At 39.1% G+C, this 12,357-nt stretch overlaps 1 protein-coding gene across 1 annotated transcript in view; it reads left to right on the forward strand.

Moving 5' to 3' along the window:
* lrp1ba (low density lipoprotein receptor-related protein 1Ba) overlaps nt 1-12,357 on the forward strand; it is a 168,709-nt gene that overhangs the window by 135,745 nt on the left and 20,607 nt on the right. Inside the window, exons 71-76 of the mRNA XM_030772190.1 lie at nt 2,177-2,283; nt 3,152-3,284; nt 8,278-8,400; nt 8,931-9,053; nt 10,844-10,984; nt 11,620-11,754. Of these exons, the coding sequence (XP_030628050.1) occupies nt 2,177-2,283; nt 3,152-3,284; nt 8,278-8,400; nt 8,931-9,053; nt 10,844-10,984; nt 11,620-11,754 (762 nt within the window). The remainder of the gene's footprint in view (nt 1-2,176; nt 2,284-3,151; nt 3,285-8,277; nt 8,401-8,930; nt 9,054-10,843; nt 10,985-11,619; nt 11,755-12,357) is intronic.

Consider the following 12,357-nt stretch of genomic DNA (forward strand, 5'->3'; position numbering starts at 1 on the left):
CATAATTTTGTAAAGCCCTGATTCTAACAGAACTATACTAAGTACAACATTGTTATAGCACATGTAATAACACAGGAATAGGCTAAATAGTACTTTGGCTCTGTTCAGTGAAGTCTATTCACAATATGTGCACAGTCTGACATAACACAACCTCAGCAGGTTTCAGTAAACTGTATGTCATTATCATAGTTCGCTGCCTTTGGTCATTTAAGTATAAGTTGCTTTTTCTTTCCTTTGTTTGTGGTGGATGGAGTGTCAGTGTCAGACCTTTATACTGAGAGGCACAGACCCTCTCCAACCCATTTCTTCTGAAAATCACTTTGTTCTAAAGTGTCAGACATGAAAATGCAAAAAAAAAAAAAAATCACTTCTCAGCTTACATATGAAGTAAACCAATGTCAAGCTGCACTGAGATAGCTGCATATTTTACCAAGGTTGTCTCGAAGAAGATTTCAGCAAGTACTGTGATTAAAACGAGAGGACATGGTATTTTTTCCACATTTGGTCTTGAATTTTTTAGCAGTGTGTGTTATATTGAGAGTACCTGAGGACATCAGTGGCTTCAGCCACACACACACACGCACACTGACTCACTGGGATTGCAGAGGTGCCGGTGAGACTTTTAAAAGCCTTCTGTTTTTTTTATGATCCCTTCCCCAACGAATACCCTCTTTTTTTGTAAACTTTACCTCAGGTTAATATTGATGATCCTAGAATGCCCCCAAAAGTGAATTCAAACTCTGCCATTACAAGGACAGAAGTCTTGACACTATAAAAACTCTTTAGTCTGAACCAGTTTCTCACCTCATCTTACTATTGAAACTGCTATCCCACTAATCTACATTGTGCTCTGAAAAACCTTGTTGTTTCAAACATAAGCTATATTACATTACATTTATTTAGCCAATGTTTCAGTACAACTATATAATGCCTAATGTACTATGTTTACTTTATGGATTATAGCAGACATATTTAAGACATACAGGGTCCAATGTCAACATCAGTATCTCCAATGACGAAAAATAAAAGTTGCATGACTAAACTGCTTTGTTAAAATGACAGGCAGAGTATACTGTCCGGTTGACCTTTCCAGAACCTGAACAGTTGTCTACTTTTTGCCTCAAGCAGAGGTAACACTGTGATTTGGACCTGTAACTGCAGTGTTAATAAATTAGCAGTACACCACACAGGTGTCTTTGTTAGCTGGCTTTCTCCTGCGTAGCAAAACTGTTTGGTAAATCTTGTGTTAGGAACGGGAGGGGGTTTTTTTTTGTTTGTTTGTTTGTTTTGTTTTTGCATATGTGATTTTGTGAACATAATTAACTCATCAAAGATGTGGTATAGTACATAAACAGGATTATTTCTGTTCTGTTGGTTTTATATTCTTTACAGTTTTCTGCTTGCAATCTCGTAATTGGAGCTGTTTATCTGTTTACTAACACAGATAAACAGGGGAAAATATTAGCTTGGCTCAAATGAAAGATCAGGATAAAAGATGGCATTGAAGAGTTCATATATTTAATATGTATTGGATGGACAGTACTGAAATACAGCCAGCAGCAGATATTGTAACAGCATTTGCTGGTATGTCCAGTTATAACATTTGAAGTGTCATTACCTCCTGCCTAACCCACAAATGTCAGTAGTTGATATCCAAATGTAATGTTGTGATGTGCTGTTTTTGCTATTTCACACGTTATGCAGGCATTATGAGGTATTAACAATGGTTTTTAAAGTCTTATACATGTATTTATAACTCATTAATTGTATGTTTAACTCACACTTCATAACTCATACAGTATTCATACAAAGCATTTCTGGGGTTTTTTCCCCCACAAAGTTTCTATATATGTGTTTTCCAAACACCTGGAGAATCCAAGCATCATTTCCTTTACAAAGTGTCATTTGAAATAAAATATCACACTTATCCCTAGTCATTTTGCCAGGTAGGCTGAGGAGCAGTTCACCACAGTTAACAGTCAGTCCACACTACTTTACCTCAGCAACAGCTTGGACTCTTTTTTCCCAATAGCATACTGAATACTGAGTCTTTTGTGATTGTATCTTGCATACATTGTAACAGTACGTTTTCAGCTGTTGCAAGTGTTCAGTTTTCTCTCTCTCACACTCTCTCTCTCTCTGTCTCTCTTTCTGTCTGCATTTGTGTACCCTGTAGTTGTGCCATCCTGCTCTCTGAGTGAGTATGTGTGTGCCTCGGGAGGCTGTGTGTCAGCTAGCCTACGGTGCGACGGGAAAGATGACTGCGCAGACGGATCAGATGAGGTCATCCTTCTCTCTCTCTCTCTCTCTCTCTCTCACACGCGTGCGCACACACACACACACACACACACACACGCATTCCACAGTCCACCTCTTCAACTTTCCTTTTAATCTTTCCTTGTCTGTCCATCTCGTCCCCCTACACACACACACAGAGAGAGCGAGAGAGCCTGGCACATTTTAGAATGCTGCTGACCTGCAGTGACTGCACAGCTGCAGTCTACCCCCTGCTGTTCCATCAGTTCACCACACTGTCTTGATTATTTAATGTAGCTAAAAAAAAAAATGAATAATTGAATTAAAACTATTGTGATTTCACATTGCATCACACTTGACTGTTGATGATTCCAAAGATCTAGTCACACAAGCAGTGCTATATAGAGACAGTGCTGCCCTGTATGGCTGGATTTGAACAGTCCTCCTCCAGTGCCTTTTTTTTTTCTCTTTTCATTTTTTTTTTCTCTCTGCAGAGTCCCATTTAATCACCACTACTCAGTGTCCGCAGATCAGCTAAATGTACCTGTCGTTTTATGGACAGTGCTAAAATAGGCGTTTTCTCTCTCTCTCTCTCTCTCTCTCTCTCTCTCTCTGCATGCCTGGTCCTCAGGAGAATCCCCACTACAGCTCTCTTCCATATGTAATATATTACAGCCAATTTTACCAGCACTGAAGGCCAAAGACCAGCATTGAGTGGGAACACACAGGTCTTAATTTAGCCAATCACTCATAAGACTTTCAAACGTATATTTCACCATACACGTCTAATTCAGGAAAATGGATTGAGGCTAGCTTTTTTTCCACCCTAAATCTTAATGCTGCAACAGGTTTTGTGTGTGTGTGTGTGTGTGTGTGTGTGTGTGTGTGTCTACAGGTGGACTGTGTGAGAGAGTGTAAGGCAGATGAGTTTCTCTGTCGGAACCGAGCCCACTGCGTCCCCTCTCGCTGGCGCTGTGATGGAGTCCTTGACTGTTTGGACCGCAGCGATGAAGAAGACTGTGACCAGGGTTAGTCCATTAGCATTTATAGCTACTTATGGAGCCTTTTTTATATAATCATTATCTCAGAATTATCACAGACACGTCATCTGAAGAGTTACCTGGTATTAATGCTCTCTATGACATCCGAACTATACATTTCACATTACTGCACATTTACTGCACATTGTCATGATAACCTCATGACACAGTGTTCTGATATTATCTCACCCTACTTTACATGACTTTAATTTTTTTCTTTGTTTGTTTGCTTTTTACCCCACGTATTTTTCACCTGGGTCTGTGTAATTGTTTAACCCCTGCTGACATTGGCCTTAATACTATGCCCAAACATGTGTGACTTTCATTAGAAGACAGCATTGTGAGAGCCTCGCTAATGGAAGACTGCATTGGATCATTGCATACCCGTGAGAGCAGTCATTTGCTGGATATTTGTGAAAATTGGACAGATGAAAGGTTTGATGATACTTACATGGTGTTTGACAGCCAAGTACATGAAAGGCCTAATTTCACTGTTTTGAAAAATTGCTGTTGTTTTTATGGTTTTGAGTGGAGTGTAAAACCTCACACACACCTGTGGTCTTTGATTGACTCACACCAGTGACGAAGCCCAGCTACCAAAGCTTTTTTTTTTCTTTTCTTTTTTTTTTTACCTTTATTAGAACTTTTTTAAAATGTAATTTCTAAATATCAGTGTTGCCAAAGGGAATCATTCACTTCTATTTCAAGCTTTTCATGTGAGTCTCCAGAGATTTTCAGAGAGAGCGAAGTACTGAACTTTGTATCCATTATCAGGTGTTCTAGAAAAAAGAGAGAGAGAGAGAGAGAGAGAGAGAGAAAAGAAAGGTGTGTTTGATCTTTACTGACTAACACTGCATTGTCTGAAACTTTCATTCAGTGTACCCTGGTGAGTGGGGAGTAATGTGGTTGCATCTTTTTCATGTGGCTAATAAATTGGAAAACTTCTTTTTTTATTTTATGAAGGTATTCACTCATGGAACCACTGTGAGTTCTGTCAACTCAGTTGGCATGTCTCTCTTACATTTTTAATATTGATCACAGCAAGAGGTGGTGTGAATACCATTGGTATTTTAAGTGATATTTGAGACCTTATAAAGCTTTCATACCATGTTCTAAAGACCACATAATGTGTTATAACATTTGACATTGGAGTTCAGTAAGTGATCATGATGTCTCATCAATGCAAGATATTACAACAGAACCTGTGTTATGTCTTGTGCACAGTGCATACACACATGTAGAGGACACACTGGGCTGAATGTGTCCTAACAACTCAAAACAGTCGTAAGTCATTATATATAATAACTACTTGAATCCATTACTGTATCTCCACAGGAAACTTTTTGTGTTTATTCAGTGGAAATACATATTACCATGGGTTGGGACTGGCTCTATGATGCGTCATAAACAGTTTATAAAGCATTATATCTGCTCGTTGTTGGCTTTGACTTGTTATCATTTAAGTTGCAATGAAATTTCTGATAGTATTTCTCATAAGTATAAATCTGTTTTAATATGTATGTGGCCTTCACAGGAAGCAGCTTTGTGAAAAACTATGTTGCTTTACCTCTGGATGAACATATTAAATGTTTCCCAGATTAAGTCCAGCATTACTGTCTAACTCTGACATTTACACTTGTCAGAACTAGTTACTGTTGGGCTGACAAGCAGTGCTCAAACATTAGATCTGTTCGCCACAGTCAGAAGTGATTATTGAAACCATGTTGAGCTGGTGAAAATGGAGCATGTGCTTAGATCCCTCTCAGTGAATGCCATCACACTGTGAAAGAGCAGGATGGATGAGTGTGTGTGTGTGTGTGTGTGTGTGTGTATGTGTGTGTGTGTACAAAGGCACCATTACACTGACTCTTTCTCCCAGCCTAGCATATTCCCTGCTGGTGGACAGCTAGCAGAGGACAATGAAAGATAGCAACAATAAGCAATTTTCCTCTTTTTTTTTTTTTTTTTTTTTTTAGTTCTCTCATTATTTTAGTCGATCTAGGCCACATCTTTCACAGGAAACCATTTTTCTGTACAATCTTCGGTGAAAGTAAGAGGGAAGAGATCAGTGAATTTACAGTATACAAACCTTCACATTATCTCACCTCCTGTGTGTGTGTATGTGTAGTGTGTGTGTGTGTGTTAGTGTGTGTGTGTGGTTGTCTATGTGTGTATGTGTGGTGAGTGTGTGTGTGGGTATTAGAGCCCGACCGATAACTCGGCGTGCTGATATTATCGGCCGACGAGCTATTTGCAGATAAATCGGTATTGGCGTTTATAATGGCCGATAAATGACAATTAAAAAAGAAACAGAGAGACAGATGATGGATCCTTCAACCATGTTCTGACATTCATGTAAGACATGCGTGGTTTTGCTGCAGTAACGTGAAAGCCGGTACAGTCAGTCAAACATCAAAATTGCCTTTAAAGTTAAGATAGTTGAGTGGTGTAGGCTAAGCTGCTGACAAAATTGATTGTAGGTTTATTTATGAAACAGTGTGGCAGTTCTAGCGAGTAAACAAACAACGGTCCTGTCACTTCTAGAAATTCTCTGGCAATGTCGCTTACAGCTTATAGTGATGTCCATTGCTAAATTGGGTTACCCGCAAAGCTAGCTAATGCTGTGTTTATCAGTGGAAGACGTTAATGAATGGTTAAACTATAGCGTATAAGTTAGTCTGCCTAAATGAAGCAATGGTAAATATATCTGCATGTATGTAGTAACAGTCGGTGCCTTGGAAATTATTAAACCAGAGGGGACATGTAAACAAACAAGCATCTACCATGACTTCGTAGCCGAACAAAGTTGTCTTCTCTTTCAAACGTGAAGTGAGAAATCCCAAAGTCCTCATTGCAGACAGTGATGTAGTATTAGATGCATTCAACAGAAGTATTTACTGCAGGTCACTTCATCAGTTTACTGCATTATTTATCAAAACTTTAATATATTTTGTTGTACTTTTGTTCAAAGTGCTATTTATGACAACACAACAAGTTTATTTTTAAACTGCATTATCCCATGTTATCTTGGTGAGGACTAAATAACTACACATAACAAATGTTTAGGAAAATGTTTGTTCCTGTTATGTGTTTCTATAATAAAAAAAAAGGATTTCAGCTGATATATCATTATCAGATTTTTAAATCCTCAAATATCAAAATCGATATCGGTCAGGCTGTGGTGGGCATATGTGGTGTGTGGTGTGCATGTGTGTGTGTGTGTGTGCGCTCTGATCATTTTGATACTGTTTGGTATTATTTTATCAATGGCTATTTGAGTGTGTCTGGAGTTGAGTGGCATTAGTCTGCCATTGTTCAGATATGATAGGAAATGGAACAGGTGAGCAGAGGTTTTTTTCTAGAAAATACTGAAATAGCAATGATCCTTTCTCCTGGGCCGAAAAGAGCAGTCATCAGTGAGTATCCAGCCCTCTTATTTAAAGTCAGGTGCCAACTTTTTTTTCCTATGTGGCAAACATGATTGAAGTTAAATGTTCATTTAATCATAGTTTGTGTCAGATTGTATTTCAGTACATGACATTGTTTAGATCAACAAACCTTTTAGTTTACAATGTAACTGATTGACTTAATGTCACAAACATATCTGTTGCACACATGATGAACTGAATGTTCAGTTGTGTGTTTTATCTGATCTCTTGTATACTTTGTCTACTTAGCTTTATTAGGAGTATTCACCAGGTTTTCTTTTGATAAACAAAACAATAGCAAAAAAAAAACCATACTCTCACTGCTTCATGTCCTGGCTATTTTTCTCTCTCTATTTTTTTAAGAGCACCAGTATGAGCAGTAGTAAGCACCAGTAAGCAGAACCAGTACGGTACGATCTAAACACTCTGAGTTCTCTATTACTGATGTATTAGCAAGACGCAGGATGGGGTTTTGGGAGAACTTGGCTGGGGAGTTTTGTGCTCTGCATTTGCTCACAGAAGGCTTGCATCTCTCAGCCATATGGAAGTTCTGTTTGAAATTTGATTGCAGAGTCTTGGCAACAGCTACTTATCACCTAATATAAGTAAAACTTTGTTGTCAAGCAGAATTTACCAGTAAAATTAGCATTAATTTTCGAACATTGCTCTCTTTCACTCTCTTTTTAAGAGCTGTGAGTTTATTAGGAGGTGTGATATAGGCAGAATTGCCTTGAGAAAGAGCTTTGACCAGAAAGTAGCATGTTTTTAGATTGCGGTTTAGATCTGGTTTTGCAGTGTACAGTTACACCTTCATTCTCTCAGTAACCTGAGAATACAGCAATAACGTATATTACGTTACAGTAACAGCATTGGCAAAGTACAGAAACAAACTGGGGTTGGTTTTGTTTTTGTTGCGTATACTGTGTATTATGTAAAATCAAATTTTACAAATCTGTAGTGGAAATGTGTTTGAAAATAAGAGTTTAAAAAAACAAACAAACTGTTATTTCAGACTTTCATAATCAAGGCACAGCAGCAGAAAATCTTCCCCCTTTCATTCTCTGGTACTCCAGTCTCCTTTCACATGTCTCTCAGCATTTAATAGGATGTGAACAGTCTGTGCGTGTGTGTGTGTGTGTGTGTGTGTGTGTGTGTGTGTGTGTGTGTGTAAAACATTTGATATTGTCTCATGAGTTGGTCATGAGAGATGAATTTGTGACTGATGGAGAAGTCCATTAGCGTGTAAACAGCGTCACGTTTGAGAGATGATGTTGTCATTGTTGTTTTAATGCCCAGTAATTGAACTGGAACAGACGCTGATTACCGGTTTGATTGCATATAGGTACTTTAACGAGACTTGACCTCTTGTCAAAGTAATGTATTGGGACGGCCCTTCTGTAACTATGGCAACTGCCAACAACTCCTGAGCAACAAAACATTTCATGTGATTGCCTAGTAATCATAACGTGACAGAGGTGCATTTAACTTATTGGAAAAAAGTAACCTTCTCTATATGTTCTGTTTGTGTTGTGTCCTAATAAATTGGTTCACAGGTGCATTCTTTTGTCGGCCAGACGAGTTTGTTTGTAACAACACGTTGTGTAAGCTACATGTGTGGGTGTGCGACGGCGAGGATGACTGCGGTGATAACTCTGACGAAGATCCTGATATGTGTGGTATGATCCAGTTTCTGTGCAGCCACCCGAGCATATAAAATCACTTCCTGGTCATTTTTCAGCTCATATTTCACCCTGTTGGAAAGGGTTTTTTTTTTGTTGGATGTTTGTTTTGTATTTTCTTTCCCTCTCAGCTGTGGTTAATCTATCAGATAAGTTTCAAAGTGAAGCTCTTTTGTTTTCTCAGTGTTCACTTATTTTCAGTATTTTCACTCACAGAGAGAAAGAACGCATGATAGAAGACACAAGTGTAGACTGTATATATAATGCAATTTTAATTTGTGCTTTGATCTTTTACAAACCAGAACATTATTGTCCACATAATCAGTGAACCCATCCAACAAATTTGAATGATTTTTCCTCCATGAAAGTCAGTTCCATCAAAGTTAACTCCTTGATTTGTACCTTTAAAGTCTCTGGAAATTCAGCTCAACTGCCGATCCATCTTATATGAACAGACAGACTGTATGATTATTTAAAATCAAATATCGACGGGTAATGACATGGTCTTTCTGTGTTTTATTCTGTAGTTAAGTTCCCATGTCCACCAACAAGGCCCTTTCGCTGCAGGAATGACAGAGTGTGTCTGAGAACAGAACAGATCTGTAACAGGGTGGACGACTGTGGGGACGGATCAGATGAGCAGGAATGCAGTGAGTGTCAAAAGCATATGCAACAACATTACCTTTTCACCACATCACCCGTCCTGTGGATTTTTTTCAGCCTGTCTAGTTTCTCCCAACCATCCCTTGGTTTCCTCTCTCTTGGCAAATGCAGTGTTTCACACATTGCGTAACACTGTTAGAAGCTGGTCAGAGATAGTCTTGGTCTGAACGTCTGTCTGTAAACACAGATCCTGAGTCACGCATGTCAGGAGGATAGTGTTTCTGTCCTGGTGTTTACTACAGAGAATTCAGTACAGATTCAGATCCTAACTGCTGAATCATGTGGATGCCATGATTGTGTGAGATTCAGAGCGGACTAAATCCAGATCTTAACTGCTGAATCACGTGTGAATGCTGTGATTGTGTGGGATTCCCAGCAGACTAAATCAAGGACCTAACTGCTGAATCATGTGTGAATGCTGCAATTGTGTGGGATTCATAGCAGATGGAATGGGGAACCAGCCCTAAGAAGCAGAAATGTCACGTTTGATGCTGTGAAGTTATAAACTCACTCCTAGGGTAGGGTAGCAGAGACAGCCAGCCAAATCCTAAGGAACCTCCTCTTAGTTTACTTTAGTTCAAAGTAACTACTTGCATCCTCTCTAAAAGATGTGAGTAATTGATATATAATTTTAACACAAGAATTTTTCTCATCTCAGGTTTATCTATCTATCTATCTATCTATCTATCTATCTATCTGTTAGGGGTGTGGCCGAATCTGAATACGGTATTCGGCAAAGCATAAATAGTGGGTTTTTACGAATATTTATCTCGTATAAATATTTTAAAAATTATTCATTTCCGGGAAGATTAAAAGCCATGTCAAATAGCTGGTGTTCTCCATTACAAATACAAATACAAATAATTTTACTGCCTTAACAAATACAGATATAAATACAAATACTGGGCTCTCTGTGCATCCTATCTAGCTATCTATCTATCTATCTATCTATCTATCTATCTATCTATCTATCTATCTATCTATCTGTCTATCTATCCATCTATCTGTCTTTCTGACTGTCTGTCTGTCTGTCTGTGTCTTTCTCTATCTGTCCTCTAATAGATTGTTTCATAGAGAAACAAAAGAGAGCTGAAACAATGGTAGTGTTATGCTTCAAAGTGTGCGTGAGTGTGTGTGTGTGTGTGTGTGTGTGTGTGTACCATGAAAAATTTCATGCATTATTCTAATCACTCTGTGTGAAATCTGCATTTAGATTTTTTTCTGTGAGGAGGACCAAAGCTCCTGAGGTTGATTGAAAGCTCCACTTTTATCTCCTGATATTACTGCCTGCTATTACCGCCATTCTGAGCAATCTGATCAGACACATACATGTGTTTCATCCTTTTCTTCATCTGTCTTTTGCTTCTTTCTTTTTTCCCTGTTGAAAAATAAAATGTCAGCCCTCTGAAGGGAAAGAAGAGGTTTAGAAGTTGGAAAAGTGAATTTGAAGAGAAGTTCTGTTCACAGTGTCTTTATATTTCTATACAACAGATCACTGAGTCGTTCATCAAAGCAACAAATGATCAGTCATGGGGTTGAGCTGCTATCAGGGGCAATACTGGGAAAATCTAACTCCCAGGATTACCTTGTGTTTTTTCTCAAATTTCCCTCAGTGACCCCTCTCTTATTGTGCCAAACCTCACACTATCTCTCATGCCTCGCCTCTTCTCTTCTCTTCTCTTCTCTTCTCTTCTCTTCTCTTCTCTTCTCTTCTCTTCTCTTCTCTTCTCTTCTCTTCTCTTCTCTCCTCTCCTCGCCTCTCTGTGGCCAGACTCAGAGGAGACGGTGAGGAGACGCAGGCCTTGCGGGAAAACGGAGTTCAGCTGCAGTAACAGCCACTGCATCCCGGCCCATCTGCAGTGTGACCTGTTTGATGATTGTGGGGACGGAGGCTCAGACGAGCAGGACTGTAAAGCATGTGAGACTACATCCACTTCCTCTCATGTCCTGCCATGACTGTTTCTCTCTCTTTTTTCTTAATCAAGCCTGTATGACACATTCTCAATAAAAGGTAGTGGAAAAATCCAAAATAACAAAATGAATAATTAAAACAAATCCAAAGGAGCCACAGGCATTCCTTTGTGTAGTGTTTTGTAATCCATCAACGTTAAACCGGTCTAGCCTTTGAATCAAGCCATTGTCACTTTGCTAAGGTCCCATGACCTTCTGTGCATGCTTACTCAGTCTAACTCAGCTCTAACCCCCTCCTGCCACACAGAGATAGAGACATGCTCTGGCATAAATAACCTAGTCTCTAACATGGATAATCTCCAATAAGAATGCAGTTTAATCCAAGAACAAGGGAACAATCATCTAAGAAAGCAGCCCTGTAGTTGTATCAGTCTGTCCAGAAGACGGTGTCTCTGAAACAAAAGCTGTTTTCTGAAGCAAAAGCTATTTTCAGTTTCTCTTATTTTAACGGTCGATTTCAAGACGTGTTTCTCAGTGGTTGCCGAGGGCTGATAGCCGGGCTTTTAGAAGCCTGCACTGTTATCTGCATCTTTTTTTTGAGGAGCTGTTGTTGTTGTTATTTTTTGATCCTCTGTTTTGCAGTGTCTGTGGAAGATGCGTGTAGGGGGAAAGTGAACTTATGTGGAGATGATGCACACTGCAACCAAACGAAAACAAACTTTGTGTGTCAATGCAAGACAGGCTTTCAGAGGAATCAAAGGACCAGACAGTGTGAAGGTATGCAGAGAGAGAGAGAGAGAGAGAGAATGGATGTAGAATGAAAGAGAAACCTGAGGCTACTGTGGCCTCTCTTAATGCTTAATGTTTTTCTAATAGAACAATTCCTCTTCATCTCTCTGTTGCGTACAGTTCAGCCTTCATAGTGTCTCTCAAGAATAGGAAAGCAAGATGCACTGAATTAAGAAAGCAATATCTCTTGACATTTCCTGTGTCCACAGGTTCACTGGGTTTTACAAAGGCATGACTGCTGTCTATTGAGCCTACAGGGAAGCAGCACACTGTAGCTGGACCTTACATTATGTTCTTCCATTGTGTGCTGAAGGGGCTGATTGTTTAGTTCTGTTGAAATCCAGAAGACTGTCAGGCACTTTGTCTGATGAAAAGCACCGTGGAAATTTCAGATCGGGTTTTGTGTTTATCTGAATAGAGATGTGTTGATAAACAGAGAGAATATGATTGATTTTCCTGGCATTTTTTGGCTGAGAGAAAAGTATACCCTAGTAACTGAAATGATACTCTGAGAGAGAGCAAGGGGCATTTTTCCTCTTGAATGTCTTATTCAGTTTTTTCAGGTGTCTGTGCTGTTTAACTTCCTGGTAG

This window comes from Chanos chanos, chromosome 4, assembly GCF_902362185.1.
Source record: "Chanos chanos chromosome 4, fChaCha1.1, whole genome shotgun sequence".
In the NCBI taxonomy this organism is placed as follows: domain Eukaryota; kingdom Metazoa; phylum Chordata; class Actinopteri; order Gonorynchiformes; family Chanidae; genus Chanos; species Chanos chanos.